General features: G+C 41.6%; 1 protein-coding gene across 2 annotated transcripts in view; it reads left to right on the top strand.

Moving 5' to 3' along the window:
* The first annotated feature begins 2,062 nt into the window (after positions 1–2,062).
* Positions 2,063–23,222, top strand: part of POLA1 (DNA polymerase alpha 1, catalytic subunit) — a 265,803-nt gene continuing 244,643 nt past the window's right edge. Inside the window, exons 1-10 of one of the 2 annotated variants that reach the window (XM_010986714.3) lie at positions 2,063–2,161; positions 7,082–7,206; positions 9,643–9,739; positions 11,029–11,109; positions 17,447–17,562; positions 18,139–18,201; positions 19,058–19,150; positions 19,582–19,660; positions 19,912–20,116; positions 20,206–20,384. In XM_010986714.3, the coding sequence (XP_010985016.1) occupies positions 2,119–2,161; positions 7,082–7,206; positions 9,643–9,739; positions 11,029–11,109; positions 17,447–17,562; positions 18,139–18,201; positions 19,058–19,150; positions 19,582–19,660; positions 19,912–20,116; positions 20,206–20,384 (1,081 nt within the window). In that variant the 5' untranslated portion in view covers positions 2,063–2,118. Of the gene's footprint in view, positions 2,162–7,081; positions 7,207–9,642; positions 9,740–11,028; positions 11,110–17,443; positions 17,563–18,138; positions 18,202–19,057; positions 19,151–19,581; positions 19,661–19,911; positions 20,117–20,205; positions 20,385–23,222 lie in introns of both variants that reach the window. The other variant, XM_031445684.2, reaches the window with a different exon arrangement.

The raw sequence follows: 23,222 nt of genomic DNA, 5'->3' as shown, positions 1-23,222 counted from the left end.
TGGGCAAGTTTGTCTCATTGGCAGAAATTATTCAATAAGTAGTTAAAGGGAAATGAAATGTAAGCTGTCTTTACTGTGGAAGAAACACAGAGGGTAATAATGATGAAGCAACAAGTGATAACTGCTTAAACCGAAATAATTCTCCATTTCCTAAACCCAAACCACGGAGACAGTCAGACTATGGTTTCTGTTGGTGGCAGATGCTTAACACTGGGGGTGGTTTCACATTGATTCTAATAAACCTAGTGCTGGCCTTGCATAAGAGTCCTTTAGGTAACCTAGATATTGTTCAATTCATAGGAAGTCGCGGCACTAAATGCTATAAAATACTAAAAAGTCTTTAGAACAGGCGGGAAATAAGCCCTCCTTCCTCACGGAAAGAGGTGTGTCCGGGTATATGTGACTGCATATTATTAGATGGAATATTTGCATCCAGGTTAGCCATCCTGCTGGTGACTCTAAAAGGTTTAGCAAGGCCTTGTCTAGACCACTTGCTCTCAAATTTGTTCTCACTTTGGAATCCCATCCTCAGAAATTCTGATTTAATAGGTCCTGGGGGCATTGGAACACTGAAAAACTGCTCAGATTATTCTAATTTGCAGCCAAAGTTGAGAACCACTGCTCTAAGCTTTGTAGAGCACTGGCCGTATGTAAATTAAGAAACCCTCATGCTGCCATCCTCTGCTAAAATTCACTATTGACTGGCTGACATCAATGTTCTAACTTAATTTTTTCTTAACTTTGCTCCAATACCTCTAATAATTCCCAGAAGAATTCTGGTTTACCATTTCTAAGTGTTAGTTCATGCTGCTAAACCAGCATTAAAAAAAAAAACAAACCCAAAACGTGTAGGAGCATCATATTCAAACTACAAAAAACCAAACAACCAAACAAAACAAAAAAACCAAAACAAAGAAAAAAAAAAAAAGCCCCAAACCAACCAAAGTTGGTTCTGGAGAAGATTCTGAACCGTTAGTACAGCTATTTGTCTTCGGGGGAAGGTTTTATTCATGATGACAGTGCATGTTTATGCTATGAGACAGGGCTCAATTATCACAAAAGATTTGCCCATTGGTCAATAATTCATGTTGAATCACTTGAGGGCATGGATCTAACTTTGCTCTCTTGGGGACCAAGAGCATTACGCACAAATGGGTTTGAGAAAAGGGTTCAGACACGTTGACCTTGATGGTGAAAGTTAATTCTACGTAAAATGGTACTCAAAGATGGTTAATTCTCATTCTAAGTTTTTGGTTTAATTAGTGCTCTCTAGTTAAGATATACATGCAGACGTCTCTGTTTTTATTGTTAAGCAATACATAAGATGCATACATTGTATGCATTGTACCATACACAAGAATCTAATGCCCTTTTTGTTTTTCATAACATTAACATTTTGCAGGAGTTCAAGTCAGATGTTTTATAGATTGTCCTACGTTTTGAATACATCTGATTGTTTCTTCGTGGTTAGATTCAGGTTAAATATTATTTGCAAGAAGATGTTGTTCCTTGTAGGTGATGTTCCTTTTTCCAAGTGCATCACATCAGGAGGTATATGATTGCCCCGTATTGGTGATGCTACTTTTGATCTTTTGGTTAAGATCTTTTGGTGCAGTCACCATAAATCAGACAGCTACTGTGTTCAGAGAAGCAAAGTATCCGGCAAGACTCAGAGTGCGCAGCAGGAGGCAGTATCTTTCCCAAGCTCCTGGGAAACCCTTCCAACCACGCCTACCCTATGCCCGCCCGCACCTTTTTTCTCGGAAAATCAACCCTCAGAACCAGAGAGCCTTTACTCCAACACGCCCAAATCGTTTCCCATCAGCATGGGTGCGCCTGCGCACTGAGTCTCCAGGAGGCTCCTTTCCAGCGCCCGGCCGCTTCTTTTTTCTGTTCTCTTCGCCCTTCGCTAGCGCTTTTCCCTGAGAGGGTCATCACGGGGCGCCAAACGCGCGCCCGCGGGAAGGCCGGGGGCGGGGCGCGGCGCGGCACGTCAGTGGCCTTCCGGGCGGAAGTCCGCAGGCTCGGGAGCCGCTGATTGGCTTTCAGGCTGGCGCCTGTGTCGGCCCCGGCGCCAGTTTCGGGCTGCTTGGCGCGGAATCGGGAGACTCCGGGACCATGGCGCCCGTGCACGGCGATGACTGCGAGCTGGGGTCGAGCGGTGAGGGACGTCCTCGCGCGCGGGGTCCCGGGTTGGGAGTGCTACGCGAGTTTTGGGGGCTCTTTTATTTCTTCTTAGGGGTGCGCTCGCCCGGGTTTCCCCGCGGGTCCGTTTGGGCGCGTACCTCAGGCGTCCAGCGTTGGGACGCACTAGGCATCTGACAGGGCTTCTTTGCAGGGACCTTGGGTCCTGGCATACCTGAGCAACCCCTACGGGGCTTTTTGTTTGGGAGGCTGCTTCGCCTCTTGTTACTGTGGGTCTCCACACTTGCCTGCCTTTCTTTTTATTTCTTTTGGTGAGTCTCATCCCACGTGCTGGGCACACCTTCCTGAGACTGACCCCCGTGGGGCACAGTCTTGGCTGAAAGTATTTTATTACTCCAGCCCCGGGTGTCTGCTTGAGGGCTGGGACAGAACGGACGTGCGCCCTTCCTTGTATAGAAACTGCCGGGAAGATTGTTACACAACGTAGTTAAGCAGGAAAGCAAGCTCTAAGTGCCGTCACCTGAAGATACAAATGTTTTTTGTCTTTTTAGGTAATGGGTTTCTACTTTATGTATTAACAGTATTTCTTTCAAATTCTGTGGAAAGTTCTTCAAGTGCCGCATAGAAATAGTGTTCACACTCTAGTCATCTCTGGTGAAGCTTCTGAAAAAAAACGCGTCAGTTCAACAACATTTCAGATTCTCTGTATTACTCCATTTTCAGTGGTAATCTTCTAGTTCCAAAAATAGAATAGAAAAATGCAAATAGATTTGTCTGATTTCTGATTTTTGAGGAGGGTGCTACTAAAGTGTGACTTAACTTAAGTGAACTTCTAACTTACAATCAGATGCTTCACTCTTACAGCTCAAGCATCACATCTCCTGTCACTCAGATACATCACCATTAATGAGAACTTGCTTCCTAATCAGCTTCCTTTGCATTCACCTAGTTGTGAATCACAGATTTCAGTTTGTTCATCTAGCCTTTGGTTCTTTAAGACAATTTCTTTTGGAGAGTCGACTAGCCTGGATTACAAATGGAGTGTAGGATGTGAGTATGTGAACAGTCTTTGCAGCCTTCCATCAGTGATGTGCCACTAAGCCCTTTCTTCACCCTGAAAACTATACACGTCATCCGTGAACATCAAGAAATCACTCTTCAGAGGGTACTGTGCAATCTTGAGATCCCTCTTGAGTCATGGTGTTGATTAAGTAGTGGCTGGGGACTTGTGACTGAAATTTTTCCTTTAGAGCTGACTTTGAAAGATTGTTACCTGAAAGGCCATTGCAAGCTAGTGTCTGCTTTGTTGCGGGGAGGGGTTGGGGATACTCCAGAGGGTAATTTTGAACCAAATATTTAAACTTTGGTAACCGGATTTTATTCATGCTTATTTTTTGCTAACTTACCTACTTGAAGCATTAGAAACATACTCCAAAAAGGAGAATTTAGGCCTTTTTTCCCCCTTAAGTATTAGAAGATGGTCTATAACTAGCTGTTATTGTATATGAAGATGGATCAGGGACAGTTTAATGATTAAAAGAAAGCAGGTACAGTGGTTCATTCAGCAAGTATTTATTATGTGCCTACTAGTTATGGGCATTCCATCAGGCTCTGGTGTTACATTGGGAGGTAGGCTGGACTGGTTTTTGTCTTTGTGGAGTTGAGATGGTAAACATTATTATATGCAGTGCTGTATTGAGGCTTTGAGAAAACAGCTTTGCTTTATTTTTGCTTTCTAGAAGCAAATGTTAATGAATGTTAATGCTGAGGGTGGTTGGGGTGTGTGTGTGAATGAATGAACACACACACACACCCACCCACACCCACCACACACACCACACGCACCCCCCACCCCTTCTCCTATATTGCTGAGTGCAAAGTAAGTCAGGCATCTTCATTTAATCCTTAACAACTTAATGAAGCACACATGATTATCCCCATTTCACAGATGAGGACCCTAAGGCTCTGCATTAATCAGAGTCCTTAGGTGTAAGCTACAGGAACCAACTCTAGTTGATTTAAATAGAAAAGGAACTCTTTAGAAGGATACTGTGTTCAGAAGCTCCAGGAGGATTGGAGAGCCAGTCTGAGAGCTGCTTCGCCAGGAATAGTAATTAAAATCATGCCACAAAACTGGTCCATTGAGGAGGTTGTTGCCAACCATGGCCAAGTATCTGAAGTTGGAGCTTGTACCTTGGGACATTGCTGGCACTGTTGATCTAGGTACTCAAACCTGAAGCTGTTGCTACTTCTAGAACCTGCCTTTGGCCCGCCCCCTTTCCTTGTTACATAGCTTCTGATTGAAAGTCTGAGTAGGTGTTCCTAATCAGCAGGCCTGTTTCCTATGCCCCTCTGCTGGCTGCAAGGGTCTCTGGGAAAGATCATCTGCCTTTTCAGCTGCTGCAGTGGGACATGGGCTCAGCGTCCCATCAAGACTCATGGGGAGGGCGGTGGGATTTCACAGATGGATTCAGATGCTGGGCAGCTTAAAAAACAACAGCAGGACACCTGGCCGCCATAGCTCAGAGAGGTTAACCGGTGGTCTCATGTCCCCCAGTAAGTGGCAGAGCCTGGTTGTGCTGCTCCTTCCTAATCTCCCGTTCTCCCATGCACTCTACGCCCTCCTGTTCAATTTACCTTCCACGTTGACTTCCTCTCGATTTCTGAATACACTTTGCATTTTCATCCCTTTGTAATTTGGCTCGTGCCTTTTCCTTTGCTTGTGCCACTGAAAGTGAAATTCTACTCTTTCTGTTCAGAAACCTCCCCTGCGAAGCCTTCCCTGATTTTCAAGGCAAAATTAGCTCTTTTCTGTTTCCTTAGTACCGTGTTCTTCCTTATATGGCGCCATCTTTATATGATGGTGGGAGCCTCAGGTCTTATTGCTTTCGTTGACTGAGTCCCTTGAGGAAAGGCAACTCTGTCTTATTTGTAATTGTACCCCCAACCCTTAGAGTGGCACATAGTTGCCTGTGGAGTCAGTCTGTTTGAGGACCCATAGATTTTGTCAGGATAATCTGACGAGGGAGTCTTAAAGAGAATACGCTGAGGCCAGCTTTTCACTCTGAGTGGTCATGTTCAGTAATCTCTGAAACCTTTTCGTATAGGCCAGCTCATGTTTTTTTGAAATCATTTGAGTGATATTCAAAGATTTTGTGGCTGTCATCATTAAGTACCTGCATTCCTGAATTTTTACTTAATGCTGTTCTGAAAATGGATTTAAAATTAAAAGTCAAATGTGAAAGTCAAACAATAGACTGAAATGTTATAAAGAGAGACTCCATTTCCAGAAAGCTAGAAAAAAAGTAAGATCTCTAATTATCGCTCACCTTTAAGATATAGTTTTCAACAGTTTATTCCCAGCATTTGGTACATGTTCTGTAAAATGCATCCTCTATTTCAAACACTTAAACAGCTTAATGTTATGGACGTTCCCGTTGAGGTTAGAGTTTTTAGGATGCCTCTTATCAAAACTTTTCCTTTTCTGTGTCTACTCCTTTTTATAAAATAATTAGCACTAAATAAAAATATTCAATTTACAATAAAATATTCAATTTCCCAAGACAGGTGGCGATTGTGCTAAGCCTCAGCTCTGGGCTGGTAGGTGGTACTGTCTTGCTTGGCTTGGTTATTCAACAGCTAGTAAATGAAAGTCTTCATTCTCTGGATGAAAATCTTTTCAGTATGTGTGATGTGTGTGAGTTGGTCAGTTTATGATGACCAAAAGCATGAATAATTCAGAAGTTGCACGAATGAACACTGAGGCTCTCTGGTATTTCAGTAATTTTCCACAAAACTCATTTTAATCTTTGTCATTTTTCTCCATCATCCTGTAATGCCATAACCAACTGCATGAGGCCTGGAAATCAGTGGTGGAATCAAGAATCTCCTCAGAGCCATTTTGGTGAAATTCTCCCAACCCCAAACTTATCTTTCCTTTGAAATTCCAGATACTGTATCTGAACCTCTATTCAGGCGGGCTCTGTTCAGGCGGGCGTGTATTCTAAAAATAGTTTTAGAGTTAGTTGCTAATTACAGGCATACCTTGTTTTACTGCACTTGGCTTTATTGTGTGGTTTTTTTTTTTAAACATATTGAAGATTGTAGCATCCCTGAATTAAGCAAGTCTATTGGTGCCATTTTCCCAACAGCATTTGCTTCATGTCCCTGTGTCACATTTTGGTAATTCTCACAATGTTTCAAATTTTTCATTATTTGTTTTGGTGATCTTTGATGTTACTGCTACAATTTGCTGAAGGCTCAGATGATGGTCAGTATTTTTTAGCAATTACGTATTTTTAATTAAGGTATGTACATTGTTTTCTAAGACACAATGCTATTGCACCCTTAATAGACTGCAGTCTAGTGTGAACAGAACTTTTGTATGCACTGGGAAGCCACTTTATTGTGGTGATCTGGAACCGAGCCGGCAGTCTCTCCAACGTATGCCAGGTTATCTCTCATCTCAGATTGTAAATGCTGTGACTGCGGACGTGCCCTTCTTACCTTTAAGTCTCGCAGAGCGCCTGGTACTTTGCAAAGAGCAGGTGCTCCTTAAAGCCTTTCAAATGTTGATTAATAGAATACAAAATGAATTGTCCTTTTATAACTACTGTAGCCTATGCTTTCTAATGGAAAGGTTATGGACTAATGGCAGATCGCCCTTCTTTAGTGCCTCCATGGGATATCGGTTGAATTTGGAATTGTTCTCTTTTTGGAGGAAAAAAATAACAGTTGCTTCAAGCTGAAGATTTCTGAAGAGCCACAGGAACCGCAGATTCAGCCATGAGTTTGTGAACTATTTACATTATAAAAAGCATCCATTTGTATAACATTAAAATTGTATATTACTATTGGCTAAAAACTGTTGCTTTGTTTTTGAAGAAAGATGGCTGACAATTTTGTAACGTCTTGTGTAAATTTGGCTTTTTTTCAGCTGTGTCTGATTCAGGGCGTTTTGTAGCTTCTCGATCCCGGCGAGAAAAGAAATCAAAGAAAGGGCGACAGGAAGCTCTAGAAAGACTGAAAAGGGCTAAAGCTGGTGAGAAGTATAAATATGAAGTAAGTAACCATTTTTCTGTTTTTTTTCCTCTTGTGCTTTATCTAATTCATAGCCTGTAGGTAATCTTATGTCGACTTTGTTACTGATTAGAAATACGCATGTTTCAAGCTTCTTATAGTAATTCCTTAATGTTGAACACACTTGGGCCTGAGGTAGATTTCCAGGTTATGGGAGACTTTTCAACCCTTAAAGTTCCTGTAAGGCACTTTACAGATGCTTTTAAAATTCTGAAATGAAAGTAAGTATACTTTTTCCCGTTATTACGCACACTCTATCTCTGCTAAGTTCCGTGGCTTTGTTGAGGGAACTTAGAGATGCTTTTTCTTTACTCAAAAGGTTTTGAGCAGTCTAGCTAAACATTGCTTCTCCTTGGAGAGAATTATTCTTCCTAATCTCATATGCAAGGGAAGCACGGGGTGGGGGGGGGCTTGGACCCTCCCTCCGCTGTGTCCTACATGTGGGATTGAATGTGATGCCCGTTTGGCTCTTGTCCTCTCCCCACTGTTGATGGCCTGCAAGTAGAAAGGCAGAGTGGTTACCATCCATACAACATTGTCTAGCTTCACTTCCAGTGTGCCTTGAGAATCTTAACTGCCTCAGGGCTTGGAAGTGATTAATTAATACCAGAAAATAATAATAACAAAACATAACAGATGCAGTTTTTCAGCTGACACTGTTCTAAGTGCTTTTACAAATATGTTCCTTTATTTAATCCTTCCAATAACCATATAAAGTTAGGTACTATGATTAGCAGCATTTTGCAGGTGAGGTATCTGAGGTCACAGTGGCGGAGCCTGGCTTCTGAATGTGCATGTTTAGCTGTGGCCTATTCTGTATTGGGCTATTAGGCAAGTAGAAGAGGGTTTTTATCATTTGGCACCATTCATTCAAGTTAAGTGAGTCAACCAGATCATAAAGGGTGGCTAAAAGGATTACAGTTAAGCAGGAATAAACCATTTTTAATGTAGAAGCTTCTATAAAGGAGTTCGGTGGGGCATTTCAGATGTTGACACAATGTGACTGGTTTCCCATTAATCACTGATGTTAATGGCATGGCTCTAAGAGTTCATGCTGAGCAGTAGCAATGTTTTTAGAGATTGAGTCAAAATGACTTAAGATGTTTTTAAAAAATAATTTTCTGGTGTCTTTTTGGTAGTATATAAGTGAGTTGCTTAAATGAGAGACGGGTTATGTCTTATAGACTTCAGCCAACAAAAATAACCTTGCCAGTTCCCTCTCCCCTCAAAAGAGAGTTGGTCAGTACAGTAATATTAATTGGACTAGTTTCTGTTTGGGTTGTCCCAAAACTTAATTTGGTAGGGCAGGTAACTTCTCTTACCAGGTGCTGAAAGGCCAAATCAATATTTGCCTGGGATCCCGTAGAGTAGATTAAGCAGGAGGCGAAAACTAAGCCTAATCCTGTAATTACCATAAGCCCTGGAAGTGTGGCAGAAATCCAGTCAGCCCTGCCCAACAAGGCTCTCAAAGCTGAGTCCAAGGGTTTTTTCCTGGAGTCTTAGCTCTTCAGGTGGAATTGGTCATTTCCTCCACTCCCTACTTGAAAAGGCAGAACTCTCAAGAGAAGAGGGGATTTTTAACGAAGTCTCTTGAGTTCTTGCTCCCCAGCCCACCAGATCCCCTCTGGGACGGTAAAAGCCTGTCTCCACGGCAGCCGCGGCAGAGGTGTGTGTGCTGTTTGTTGCTTTCGCTGTGTTGAGATGGTCTGCTCTCTTTGTGCCAGTAGTTCGTGGTGCTCCGGCCTCCTGGCTGTTGGGCAGCCTGTGTGATTGCAGGCCTTGCCACTGTCTCTGCACTTGCCCTTTAAATAGCTTAGTGTTCAAGACCTGAGAGTGATGGGGGATCAGTGGTAATGCAAATGGGGATCTCTCAAAATCTGTTCCTAGTGCACCTGTAGAACAGAGTGTGTTTGTTTTGCTGACTTTTGGAGGGTGATGGATGGGGGAGATTTTCCTTTTGAATTCCATTTGGTTTGGTTGAACAGTTATTAAGACTGTTGTCTATTTGTAGGGCACCATCAGCTAGTGGAGAGGTGGATGGCATGTCTTACAGGTTTGCTAAGTATAGGAGAAACCAGTCAAAAAATTACAAGTGAATAATCCCCAAAGCAGCTAATGAAGAATTGGCTATAATTCAGTTTGTTTTTTATGAAGTAGATGAGTAATTGATGGTGTGACAAGTGTATTATGCTAATAGAATCATTTAATATCTTATGTTAACACCCACCTAAAAGGAATACTAAGTTAATTGATGTCTATTTAAGGAAAACCCTGCAGTGGTGTTGAATGTCAGAACTCATGATTTGGTTGCAGCTACTCCTTCAGGCTGCCATTCCACTTTGAATTTGACAGTTTTTCATCAGAATTGTTTAACACTTTCACTCCACTGGAAGCTTTCTCAAACTTATATGATGGCAGGTAGAGGACTTCACAAGTGTTTACGAAGAAGTCGATGAAGAACAGTATTCGAAGCTGGTTCAGGCCCGCCAGGATGATGACTGGATCGTGGATGACGGTATGTGGGAAGAGACCGCCCGCCAGGCGCTGTGTCTGTTGCTGTGCGTAGATTCTCATGCAGTGGAGTTGCTGCTTTGCGTGGGCAGGTGGAAGGCGCTGTTAAGATCATCCCTTTGGTTTGGGTTTTCCTCAAATGCATGATTTGAGAGTGTGGAAGCAGAACAGTAGAAAGTTGATCGAGGGGCATTTTGGAGAAGTCGGGCACACACCTCAGGCTGGAGTATAAATCCGCCAGGAAATGACCGTAGGAATTGGGAGGACTCACGTACCCTGTGATGTGGGCATAAGAAAAACTATCTCACAGAATGGCTGTGAGGATTATATGTGGCTGTACTTGTGAAGAGTACCATGGGCAGTGGGAAGCCCCAGGTGGAGGCTGGTCCCCATATTTTTATTTTTTTTCTTTCAGTTTTATTAGGTAGAATTGTTCAAATTTGCACATGTACAATATGTTGCATGTGAATACGTATGTATAATATACTGCACACATTTCTTTTAGTTAACATATATGTACTGATTATTTCTAAGACAGTTTAGAGCTTTAGCTTTTTAAACTTACATAGTTATCAAAGGAATAAAGCCAACCACAAAATAAGAATGAACAGAATGCAGTAATCCAGTCATTAAGGACAGTCAAATGTGCTTACACATATTCAAGAAATCAGTTGTATAAGTTATAAATAATAAGTAGTTCATTATTGGACTCAGGTATGTTGCTAGCTTTCCCTCGTAAACTAAGGCACTTTTCTGGACTTCTGGTGATACTGATTCTTTTACTTTTTATTCTTCTGGTAGAGTAAAGCTACTGTAAAGCATCTTATCATGGCAAACTTTGATCCTTTAGGCCAAATTACTCCTATAGTTCACCTAAATAGGCATAGTACACAGTTGATCCTTGTACAATGTGGATTTGAACTGCCCAGGTCCACTTACACGGGCTGTTTTTCAATAGTAAATACTACAGTGCTACACAGTCTGTGGTTTGTTATATCCACATATGCGGGGGGACTGTGAATACTGAAGACCGGCTCTACGTTATATGTGAATTAACCCCTGCGTTGTTCAAGGGTCATCTGTATATCCTTTGGTTGTGACTCAGAAAACCCATGTGGTTGCTATGTTTCATCTGATTCTTGCTTGAATAGGATTCTGCTGCACTTAAAAATGGCATGGGCCAGGAGAACATCTGAGTGGATATAAAAGGATTTTTTAATCTTTTTGTCATGGCTATAATATTATTTGCCACTCTCAGAAATTTGATCCCAATATTAAATTTTGTTCCTGCAGATGGTATTGGCTATGTGGAGGATGGCCGAGAGATTTTTGATGATGACCTTGAAGACGATGCCCTTGATTCCCATGAGAAAGGTACCTGCATTTTGTTTTTGAGTCCCTTTTAGAGATTTAATTGTCTAGAATTTCAGATGACTTGGTACTTTGACACAGTTTCTTTAAGGAAAAAGGACCAACAACAATTGTTTTTAAGTATAGAAAATGTTCTAATATTGGAAGAAGCATAGTTACATAGAAGATTAAACGTGAAAAGCGAAAGCAATACCAGGACATGAAGTTTCATTTCTCTGTTATCCAAAGAGTTTAATCTTTTACTCACTTTGGAATTTTCAATCCTGTGGTCATTGTAAACTTGCTGATTTTGAGGGCTGCAAGAATTAGTGATGTACTTAGAATTTTAGCTCTTTGATAGAAGTACAGTACAATAAGAAGGTTTAGAACTTGCAGATATCAACTAGCTGTTTAATTAAAATTTAAAATGATGTGAATGAATGTGTCAGATTTTCTTAGCTATATGATCATTGGCAAAAAAATTGTTTTTTGAATAAACAAGCCTGATTTAGTTCCTGGAAAATGAGAGGGGGAAATTCTCTTCAGTATTTGTTTTTTTTCTGGTTTAGTTCATTATTGCCACCAGGTGGTAGATCACTGGTCAGCACTCTATGGCCCACTAACAGCCCGTTTATTTTTGAACTGCTTTGTTGAGATATAATTAACATACCATACAATTCCCCTATTTAAAGTGAACATTTCAGTGGCTTTCAGTATTGTCACAGTGGTAGAGCCGTCACTACGATCAGTTTCACATTTTCATTACCCCAGAAGGAAATCATACCTGTTACTGTATAGCCCTCAAGCTAAGAATGGTTTTTACATTTTTAAAGAGCATTTAAAAAAAGGAAAGAAAAAAAATGCAAAGAAGAATATGCAGCAGCTAACGAGAGATGTATGTGGCCACAAAGCCTAAAACCCTTTTCAGAAAGTCTGGACCTTAATTTGTAGATTATTAACATTTTACAACATTTGTTTACTTTCTCCCTCTTTCCCCTTCCCAAACATATACTCGTAGACTTTGGTTTTGGTGAATTTGTTGAAAGTGAGAAAGCATGACACTTCCCTTCTGCGTGCTTCAGCAGTGACCTAAGAATGAGGACACTTGTCTGCTTAGCCACAGTACCGTTCTCGTGATATCATGTAATATATCATCCACATTAAGATCTCCCCAGTTAGCCCAGTGATGTCTTTTGTAGCTATTTTTTAAAAAATGCCTCATCCTTGAGTTTACGTGTCTCTTTAGTCTTACTTAGTGTAGAACAGCACCATCCCTCTTCTCCTCCCTCTCTGGCCCAGTGTCTTTTGTGACATGGACATTTTTAAAGGGACCAAGGTGGTGGTTTTGTTCAGTGTGTAACAGTCAGGGATTTGCCTGAGTGCTTTTTTTGTGCTTAGAGTCAGGTTAAATAGTTCGACAAAAATATAATTTAGATGAAGCCGTGTCTTTCCCAATGATCGCCTTAGGGGCACATAAGGTCAATTTGTCCCATTACTGGTGATGCTAAGTTTAATGTGGTTTAAGATGATGTTTGTTAGATCTCTTCCTTGGAAAGCTACCTTTCCGCCTTTGTAATTAATGCACACAGGGGTGATGTTTTGAGACCATGTGTATATCCCTTTTCCCCACCAACTTTTACTCAGTGCTTTCAGCGTCTATTGATGATCCTTTTTCTCCTTTTTTAAATTAACACTTCAAACTCATGGGTTTAAATAAAACTGCTGTTACAGTTCTGTATCCATTGTCATCCTTATTCTTTCTGATGTTCAAATTATCCCAAATTTGGCAGTGGGAGCCCCTTTGAGCTGACTCCTGTGTCCTTTTGATATGGCCCCATCAGTGTTTGAGCATTTCCTTGCTTTCTGGGCCAGCAAGATGTTCTAGGTTCTGCCTGTATGATCCTGTCCCAGACCTGGAATCAGCCACTTTTCCTAAGCATCACAGTTCCTTTTAGTGGAGAATGGTATTCATATCTAGGGGAGGGATGTGCTCATTGCTACTGGGACATAATGGATTCTCGGCCCTTTCAGTGAACAGAACTAGCAGATTTCATATACATGTATGCCGTGAATTCACAGTGACACACTTGCTTCACTTGTAACACCACAGGGTGTTTGTCCATCTTCCCCAGTCTATGTTTGTGTTTGTCTTCACTCCCAGTGAAAACTTGTCTCTGAAAATACGCACAAAATAATTTTAGAAATTTTAAAATTGTTTTCTAAACCCATACCTCTCCCAGCAACCTTTATAAGTAAAGTTTGCAATTTTTTTGCAGTTTTATTTGTTCCTGGCACATATCCTACTGAGGGTGTACTGTGAGAGTATTGTGTTCAGAAGCTACATGAAGTCATTCGTTTCTGTGTGCTACAGTGTCAGTTTACAGCACAGGTTCATTTGTTTTTGTTTGTATTCAAATTTAGGTTTTTAAAAATATCCCTTTGTTTTTATTTTCTTTTTTGACTATTGTACAACATTTTTATGGCTTAAAAATCAGAATGCTATCAAGAAACAGACTAGATAAACCTTACTGGCCTCCATATGCTTTCTATTTCATTTCTCCTCGTCTCCATAGGTGACCATTTTTTATTAGTTTCTGATTATCCTTCCTGTGTTTCCTTTCACAGAAAATAAGGATGTATATTTTTTTTCATGTGGGATGTTATTCATTCATTCATTCATTCATTCATTAGTTAAATTAGAATATGTGGACCATCTTCCTGGTTTCTGCTAACCTGTGTTATATAGGGACTCTACACACTGGTACCTACCATTTGATAGCAGTGTGGCTAGTTGTGTATTCCTGCTTTTTCTGAGTCCATGAAGAAGTGAATGAAATGAGCCTATGTGCTTTTTCACATCCCTGAACTGAGGAGGCCTGTGTTCGAGTTCTGGCTCATCTTGAGTGCCATCACCTGTCTGGATATTAGTTTTGTCAGTTGTAAATTAGGAAGCTGGACTGGACAGGAAGGTTCTTGAGGAAAGGACCCATGTCCTGGTCAGTGCTGATCACAATAGCAGGCGCAAAGAAAATATGCAGTATTACATTGAAGAAATGAGCCATCTCTGTTTCTATAATCATTATGTTTTTTGTTTGTTTTTTGCAGAGGGGGAGGTAGTTAGACTTGTTTATTTATTTATTTTTAGAGGAGGTACTGGGGAATTGAACACAGGACCTTGTGCATGCCAAGTATGCACTCTACCAGTTGAGCTATACCCTCCCCTCTTCTGTGTTTCTATAATCATTATGTTATAGCTTCCCACTAATACATCAGTGATGAGAATGACTTGACATTCTGAAGGAGAACTGGTCTGAGAAATCTATTCCATGCTTTGCCACCATTCGCCCACGCCCCCACTGTTTCTGTGTCCTTCCCGAGGAGCCCACAGGTCCCAAGATCTTTGGAAGGGAAATGGAGTTCTGCAGTCCACTTTAAACACTTAGAAGAAATTGTAGAGTTCTGCCTAGAAGTAAAAGGTCAACCCTTCACGGTGTAGATCCAATCTCTGGCCTGTTGTTTTTGAACAGAGACAGAAAAATACCAACTAAATCCCAATGAAGAAAAATCAGTGGGAAACGAATAAAACAAATCAAAATGGGAAGAAGGTATAGCTTAAATGGTAGAGTGTATGCTTGGCATGCACAAGGTCCTGAGTTCAATCCCCAGTACCTTCATCAAAACCAACCAAACAAAAAACTAATAATAAGTAAATAAATAGACCTAATGACCCCCCTCCTCCAAAATGTGGTAAGGGATTAAAAAAAATAAAAACAGAAGCACTGAAATTGTGGAAGAATTTCATCATAAATGTCAACCTGTGTTCTTTCTCTGTTTCCTGTTGTCCTTCTATCTAAATCGTACTAACCTGCAATGGTGAGATTAAAGCCCCTTAATGAAGCCTCCTTTCCAGTCAAACCTCTTTGACCTTCTCTTTTGATATTCTTTATTGGCACCTGAATTTTGTTTACGAAGCATTTTGACCATTACTTGTATTCTCTTTTCAAACTGCTCCAAATGATCTCTTTGAAAAGTTAAATTCTCCTCTCTTACATTTTTTACAGATGTCCTACAAATCGTTTCAGAGTCTTAGGCCCATGAAAAGTACATAACAGAAAATTTATCATTTGTGATATTCAGTGCATTAACAGTGTTTGCGACCATGACCATTATCTAGTTGTGGAACATTTTATCACCCCAGATGGAAACGCATACCCATTAAGCTCGCAGTCATTCCCCAGTCTCCCTTCCCTCAGCCCCTGGCAACTACTAATCTGCTTTCTGTCTCTGAATTTGCCTATTTTGAATAGTTCATACAGTTGGAATCATGCAATATGTGACCATTTGTGTCTGGCCTGTTTACGTAGCACAGTGTTTTCAAAGTTAATTCATGTTGTGGCAGGACTCAGTACATTCCTTTTTAGGACTGAATACTATTTTGTTGCATGGATAGACCACATTCTGTTTATTCATTTATTAGTTGGTGGGCCTTTGAGTTGTTTCCACCTTTTGGTTACTGTGAACAGTGCTATAAACGTTTGTGTACCAATTTTTGTTTGAACACTTGTTTTCAATTCTTTTGAGCATGTATCCAGAAATGGAGTTATATATGTGTGTTTTTATTTCCTTATCTTTCTTACACAAACGATGTTTTCTATACTTTTGTACTTTGTTTTTTTTTTTTTTCCACTTAATAAGACATCCTGAAAATCACTTCATATCAGCACATAGAGAACCTTCTTTCTTTGTTACTCATTTCCATATCACTGCATAGTATTCCACTGTATGGATGTACCATGGTTAATTCAATGGTTTTCTTTAATGGACATTTAGATTTCCAGTAATTAGCTATTACACATAATACCGCATTGAATAACTATATATGTGGTATTTTCCTTGGGGGAAATTCCTAGAGGTAGAATTGCTGGCTCAGACAGTACATGCACCTTAAAGTTTCATGAGATACTGCGAAATCCTTCTCCATGGGAGTTGCCCCACTTTACATTCCCATGAACAACATGAGTGTCTGTTTGGACCCCATGGTCTCACAACAGTGTGTTACAAGCTTTTGCATTTTTGCCACTCTGATATGTGAGAAATGACATCTCAGTATGTTTTCCATTTGCATTTCTTTTACACATGAAGTTGGGCATCTTTTCATAAAACTTAATAGCAGTTTATGTATATTTTTTAATCTGAGCTGTATATTCGTGTTTATTGCCCACATTCCTTTTGGGTTTTTGGCCTTTTTTTAAATATCAAGGAATTGGTTTTTTTCTCTGCAAAACATACTGCAAAATTTTTCTCCTTGTTTCTGGTATAATTGAATTTATCAATCCTTTTTTTTTCTCTTATAGGTGGATTTTGAATTATAGTTAAACTTTTCTCGTACCCAAGTTACAAGGAATTTGCCTTTTTTATTAAAGTACCTATATGAATTCATTAAAAAATTTTTGATCTATGATCTGTTTGGTGTTTATACTAGTTTACTTCTTTACAAATGGGTAACCAACTAATTACTAAAAAGTCTATCTTTTCCCCAGTGATTGGAGAAGTCATCTTTATTTTCTGCTAAATTTCCATAAGTAATTGAATCTTTTTTTGGACTCCATATTCTATTTCATCTGGTCTGTATACTTCTATGCTGCTACCACACTACGTTAACTATTCATTCCAGGCCTTTTTTGGGTGGAGACTGCTCTGGGTTGAGTAAGAAAGCGAGAGTAAAACTGACAGCAGTAGAGGAGTTCGCAGGTGGTTTCCACGTGGCCGTTAGAGAAAACATATGGCACAAGTTGTTCTTTACTGAGCAAATGTCTCTGTGCTGCTAGTGTTGCTAGGATGTGCTGTGTGTGTCTAGTTACTTTTCCTCATAAAGTGGCAATTAGAATTCTACAATATCGTAACTGGTCATCTTACTTCTCCATAGTTCAGTTTCCCAGTTTCCTGTCAGATTCAATATAGCACTAAAATGATGATCTCATGAAGGCTGTGAGGCTCACCCCCTGGTTCCACATGAGCTTGATCTTTGATTTCTGTGGGGAAAAAAAAACTTGCACCTTTTAAAAAGCTTTTTATTCACATTAACAATAGCAATTAAGCAGTCACGCTTAATAAGTCATCTTGATATTAAACTGGCATTTCGTCAGTTTTTGTCGTAACATTTAGCCCAGGTTTTCCTGAACTCAGCTCATTTTAAAGATTCTTTCCTGTGTACCTTGCATAAAATCTCATAGCTGTGTATTTTGAATTTTTAACATTTTTCTTGTCAAATTCTCATATGCAGAGGGCAGATGATGAGGCTTTTGATTTTCCATTTTGATTTTTGCTGGTGCGTGTTTCTAAATAATTTCTATTCCAGCAGGAAAAGATGATAAAGCACGCAATAAGGACAAAAGGAATGTCAGGAAGGCCGTGGTGACAAAACCGAACAATATCAAGTCCATGTTCATGGCCAGTGCTGGGAGGAAGATGGCAGATGTGAGTCTCCTTGTTCTCTCATATTTTGTCTCTTCCTTTGTGAAGCAAAGATTCCTGTTCTTTGTAGTTCACCTTTCCTGTCAGATTCCCTGTAGCTCTAAAAAGGTGATCTCATGAAGGCTGCTAGGCTAGTGCCCTGGTTCCAGGCTAGATTGGTGTTTGATATTTGATTATATTTAACATTTGATTATACAGATAATAAGTGCTCAGTATGTTTGAACTCACATTTTTGAGTAATGTTTTCCCATTCTCAGTCACTTAGTTGGATGTCGATTTCTAGGTGAATTGAGGCACCTCAGTGCTCGTGACTTGGAGATAGAAAACTGAACTGAAAAGCTGGACTGACAGTGTTTATTTTGGTGATTAGCAGGAGGATCACGGAATGAGGCTGAAAACAGGCCAGGGGCTCGGGTTTTGGGGTTAGGTGTACCCGGTTGGTTGGTAAGACCTAGGGATAGTAGAGGAGTGGAGAGGCGGGGCTGACTGGTTATAGGTTCTTCCTTTCACAGACTAGTGGTCTGGGTGAAAATGCAAAGTGCACAGCTTTCTCATTCTACTTGCCTTTATAATTTCCAGAAAGCTGTTGATTTGTCCAAGGATGATCTGTTAGGTGACATTCTCCAGGATCTGAACACTGAAGTAAGTGAACCTCCGGGAGTTGTTAAATATACAGGGGTCATGGGCTGAAGAAACAATTCAGTGATTATACAAAACAGACTATTGCTAGAATTGAAAACAAAAAATTCAATGACAACACCACCACCAAAACAAAACAAAACAAAACACCCCAAAAACCAAAACCAAGCCATTCAAATTGGTTTCTTCTCACCACTTTAGGTAAGTCGTTGTTTTCGGCTGTTCCAGGCTCTGTGATCGTGTAGGTTGGGCTGCATGGGGCTGTGCTTGCAGTAGTAAGAACAGACTCCACACACACTCAGTCCTGGGAAGGCACACCGCTTGCTCTCAGTTGCTGCAGTGTATATTCCCCAAATAGATTGAAGCCTGTCAGTCTGCACAGTCAGGCGTGAGAGCCTCATCTTGAATTCCGAGTGGGGGTGAAGGAAGAGTCAGTGAGCTGTCCCTAAGAGAACGCAGACAGGTTCAGCTGTACTGGAATTTGCAATTGAGCTGTTTCACAGAAAAACTTAGCTCCCATTTATTTCTAAGTGACCCTTGATTAAAATGACTAACACCAACACCGTGTAGCTCGAGCTTGACAGGTTTTAAACATAATATTCTGGAAGGGGAAGGAAGAAGTATGTTAAGTTTTAAAAAGGAAAAATTAGTGAGGGGTGGATTCAATATCTATTCTGGTTTTCAAGTGAGTCTGGTATTGTTGCTATAGTAACCTCACTGCATGAACATAGATCTATGGGGGAAGCGGGGAAGGAAAAAAGTGCTTTGCTCATTGGGCTTCAGTGGGGGAAGAAATGTACTTTTTCTGCCTCCTGGTAAACCAAGCATGGCAGTGAATGTCTGTTATCCCTCCTCTTAGACATCTCAGATAACTCCACCACCTGTAATAATACCGAAGAAGAAAAGATCCATTGGAGCTTCACTGAATCCTTTCTCTGTACACACCCCCAGGGTATAGTGTGTGGAATTACCTTCAGTCTTGATTTATATTATTGCTTAAAACGTATTTTATTGCTTTTCTATGTGAGGGAAATGCCTTTGAATTTGTTCTTGATTTTGTTTTAAATTAGGACTTCCATTTCATTATATAGTTTTATGTTTCAAAAATAGCATGTGCCTGCTTTTTTGATAGTAAATTTTGTAGTAACTAGTGTGTGTTTATTATAGGTATTACAGCTGTGCTAAATGCAATAATTTTCCTCCTGGAAACAAGTTGGTTTTTTTTGGTAAACCTAGGTAACAGTAAAATAATTGAAGCTATTACATTAACAATACATAAAGTCATTTTATAATGGGAGCTGTCATTATCTCTGGTCAGGGTAGGACAGTCGCGTATTTTTAGTGTGCGGGTCTAACTGACTAAACATTTAAAAACATTTATAGGCAGTTCCTTCAGGAAAAACCGCTTCCCTGGTCTCAAGGAAGGAGGCTTCGTTAACTCCTGTCCCTCTGCAGTGTGCCGGTAAGTCTGATGTCAGGCAGAATTGCAAGCAATTGCAAAGGCTATCCAAAGGTGGGGGCCCCACAAAGGAGGAAGTGTGGGTGAATTTGAAGGGACTGCGAGAGCCGGTTTCTTTGGGAAGGATTTGAATCCATAGCAGGAAAAGTTAAAGGTGTCCAATTTGGAGAGTGAAGAGAACTGCAGATACAGTGTGGGAAGGGGGTGGGCTGCTGTGCTTCACGGCGGCGGCACGTGGTGGGAATGTGTGACAGCCCCCACAGGGGAGCTGGCAGCGCTGCACACGGATGACGAGGAGTCCGGGGCAATGGAGTTTGAAGATGGTGACTTTGATGAGCCCATGGAAGCTGAGGAGATGGATGTGGAGCCTGTGGCTGCCAAGACTCGGGACCAAGAGAGGGAGCCAGCAGAGGGGGTGAAGCAGGAGACCGATCCTGGGAAAGAGACCACGTCCTACTTGTAAGAGCATTTTATGACTTCTGGCAAGTAATGCTACCGTTACTCTGTTGGATTTTGAAAGGCTTTTGAAAAACATGTTTTTCTTGCAGAGGAAATTTGCTCCCAGATGTCTCTTGTTGGGACATTGAGCAGGAGGATGACAGCAGTTTCTCAGCCCCCGAAGTTCAAGTGGATTCCAATCACCTCCCACTGGTGAAGGGGGCAGATGATGAACAAGTATTTCAGTTTTATTGGCTGGATGCTTATGAAGATCAGTATAGCCAACCAGGTAATCATCCATACGGTAACGGAACGTCTTTACTACAGAATAGTGCCTTTCCCTCAAGTGCTTGAGTGATTGTAATTGGCACAGCCTCTGCCCTCATGTGCATGTATAGTAAGAGAGCAACACTCAGTCACTGTAAAGTGTGTGAGCCACGCGAATGGTGAGGAGTTATGGTGTGAATAGTCCTTGCAGACGCTTATTCTGAAAACTAGTTATATGTGGTTTTGGAATGTGTGCTTTGTAGTTCACCAGCAGTGTATCTAGAACTTACTGAAATGCACTTGACTTTAAGTGGAATCAGTCATTAATTTGTTCCTTCAGCAATTTGAACACCTGTTGTGTGCCAGGGTCTGAGGTAGGGTGAACCAGCTGGACAAATTCCCTGTCCTAATGGAGCTTACGTTCTAGTGGGGTGGGAGAGAGAGGCAGTAACTAAGGGTGAGTTGATAAACGGTGAAATGGCAGTTATTTGGGGGATGGCCAGGGAAGGCCTGTCTGAGGAAATGACCTTTGGGCGAGATTTGAGGCACTTTAAGAGCTGAGGAGAGAGCATCTCAGCCTGAGGAACCAGGGAGTGCAGAGGCCTGGAGACAGAAAGAAGGGGCCCTGAGTGGTTGCAGCAGAGTAATAAGTGACAAGATTGGTTGAAAATGAAGTTGGAGATAAAGGCAAAGGCTAGTTAATGAACGGCCTTGAAAGCTATATCAAGGAGTTGAGATCTTCCAGGAGTAGTTGTAGGGGCAGTTGGGGATTTTCAGTGTGGGGTGAGGGGTGAGGGGGTGGGGTTGGATCCCTGGTTGGGTTTACATTTTAACAGGAACCCTCTGGTTTATGCGGAGACCAGCATGCGTGTGTGTGTGTGTGTGTGTGGCCAGGGCAGGAGCTGGGGAGCCCTAGAGATCAGTCGGTCCAGGACAGGTACGCCAGTTACATGCACTTGGGGCAGCTGTGAAGGAGAGAAGTGAACGCCTGTAACATGTATTTTAACGTGAACTTGTTGATGGACGTAGGGGTTGATGGAAAGGAGGGATCGAGGCTGATTTCCAAGTCCTTCTCTGAATGAGCTGATTTGGTGAATTCTGACTCACAGAAAGCCAGTTACTCACTGGTGCAAGATAGGCCGGCAAGTGTGATTACATGAGGCTTGCAGATTGTTCCCCATCCATTTCTGAAACCAAGGGCTGCCCCATCATACAGCTTTAGGGTCACCGTTTGCACACGGGCTTTGTGTGACCTCCCCGAAGCATGGCTATGCTGGCTGGAGCTGAGTGACGCGGTGGGCCCGCGCATCCCAGTGCTGCTCTGCTCTGCTCTGCCTGCTCCCCGCTGGGTTTTATTCCCTGACTTGATGAGTGGTCCTATCAAAACCAGAAATCTGGAAGCCAGCCTTGGGTCCCCCCTTTGCTTCCTTCCCTCACCAAGCCTTAGTAGTTTTCTCCTCTTGAACTAGACCAGCTATCCTCTCTTTCTCACAACTCCCACCCTTGAGCCCTCTTTGCTGATTGACACCAGCCTCCTGACTGAACCCTCAGCTGGCATCCCCTCACTGCTGCTGAGCTGCTCAGGAGGGTAACTGATCGTGTCATTTCCTCACTGGAGAAAATCCGCAGTGGCTGCTGCCTGCAGCAGACAGTCCCAGTTCCTTAGTAAGTCTTCTGTTGCCCTCTGTGAAGGACTTTTGCGTCCTAGAAGTAGTTCACTCTGTGCACCTGCTGCTCTTTACACCGTATCCCTTCACTCACTGTGTTTGTCTGACTAGAATGCCCTCGCCTGACTCGGCCTCAGTGTTACCTCCTGGAATTGTCCCAGTCCTCCAAAATGGCCTAAGAGCCCTTTCTGTGACCCCATCATACCCTTACCCATTGTGGCATCTGTCATGATTTTGAAAAGATCTGATTCTGTGTTGTCTTTTCCTCCAAAGCCTTTAAACTCCTGGAGGGCTGGGACCTTTTTTCCAACATCCAGCATGCTGCCAGGCACACAGTAGGTGTTCAGTAAATGTTCATTAAAATAAACTGCACAGTGACTGTCCTGTAGATGCATGTGGAATGTTTCAGAGAACCAGTACTTGCTGCTGGTAGCAAGTTTGCCTCTCGAAGCCTTGTAGCAATGTGAGGTAAGAATGGATAACACAGAAGAGGATGGTCCCCTTCCTGTAAACCTGCATGTATAGCATCAGATTGCCGAAAATGGGAACTTGAGGAAACAGCAATGCTCTTTCTTTCCTATGTGAAAGTGAGTTTTCTGTTTCCATCTATTGTTTATTGGTTGATACTCTAACCAAAAAACAGAGCATCATTTTGCAGGGCAAGGGTCTAGAGCTGCACCGTCCACTATGGTAGCTGCTGGCCACATGCAGCTCTTTAAATTTAAATTAATTAAAGTGGAATAAAATTTAAAGTTCAGCTTCTCAGCCACTAGGCACTTTTCAAGCGCTCAGTAGCCACATGTGGCTAATAGCTACTGTATTCATGGATGACACAGATGGAGAAGAATTCTGTCGTCACAGAACTGTCTGTCGGCTGCTGCTGGTCTGTAGTAGTGGATGTTGGAGGTTAAGATTGAAGCACGTTGAAGCACGTCTATATTTGCTAAGCAACTGATGTATGGCATGTATTGTTGAATTCTGCTACTAACCGTCATCATGATGGACTTTTTCAACTACAAGTGGGAAGTATTTTACAGTCAAAAGAGGTACTAGTCTGTTATTGGCCTGTCTTCTAATTGCTCGAATAAAAGGAAATTTCTAGGACTGAAGGAGGCCTCAGAGATCTACTCTAGTTACTTAAGGTGGAGGAAGCTGAGGCTCTAAAAGATACAGTGGTCAGCTCGTCTGTGGCA

Source organism: Camelus dromedarius, chromosome X, assembly GCF_036321535.1.
Source record: "Camelus dromedarius isolate mCamDro1 chromosome X, mCamDro1.pat, whole genome shotgun sequence".
Classification (NCBI taxonomy): domain Eukaryota; kingdom Metazoa; phylum Chordata; class Mammalia; order Artiodactyla; family Camelidae; genus Camelus; species Camelus dromedarius.
The sequence above is the reverse complement of the archived record's forward strand: the minus strand, read 5'-3'. Positions and strand labels throughout refer to the sequence as shown.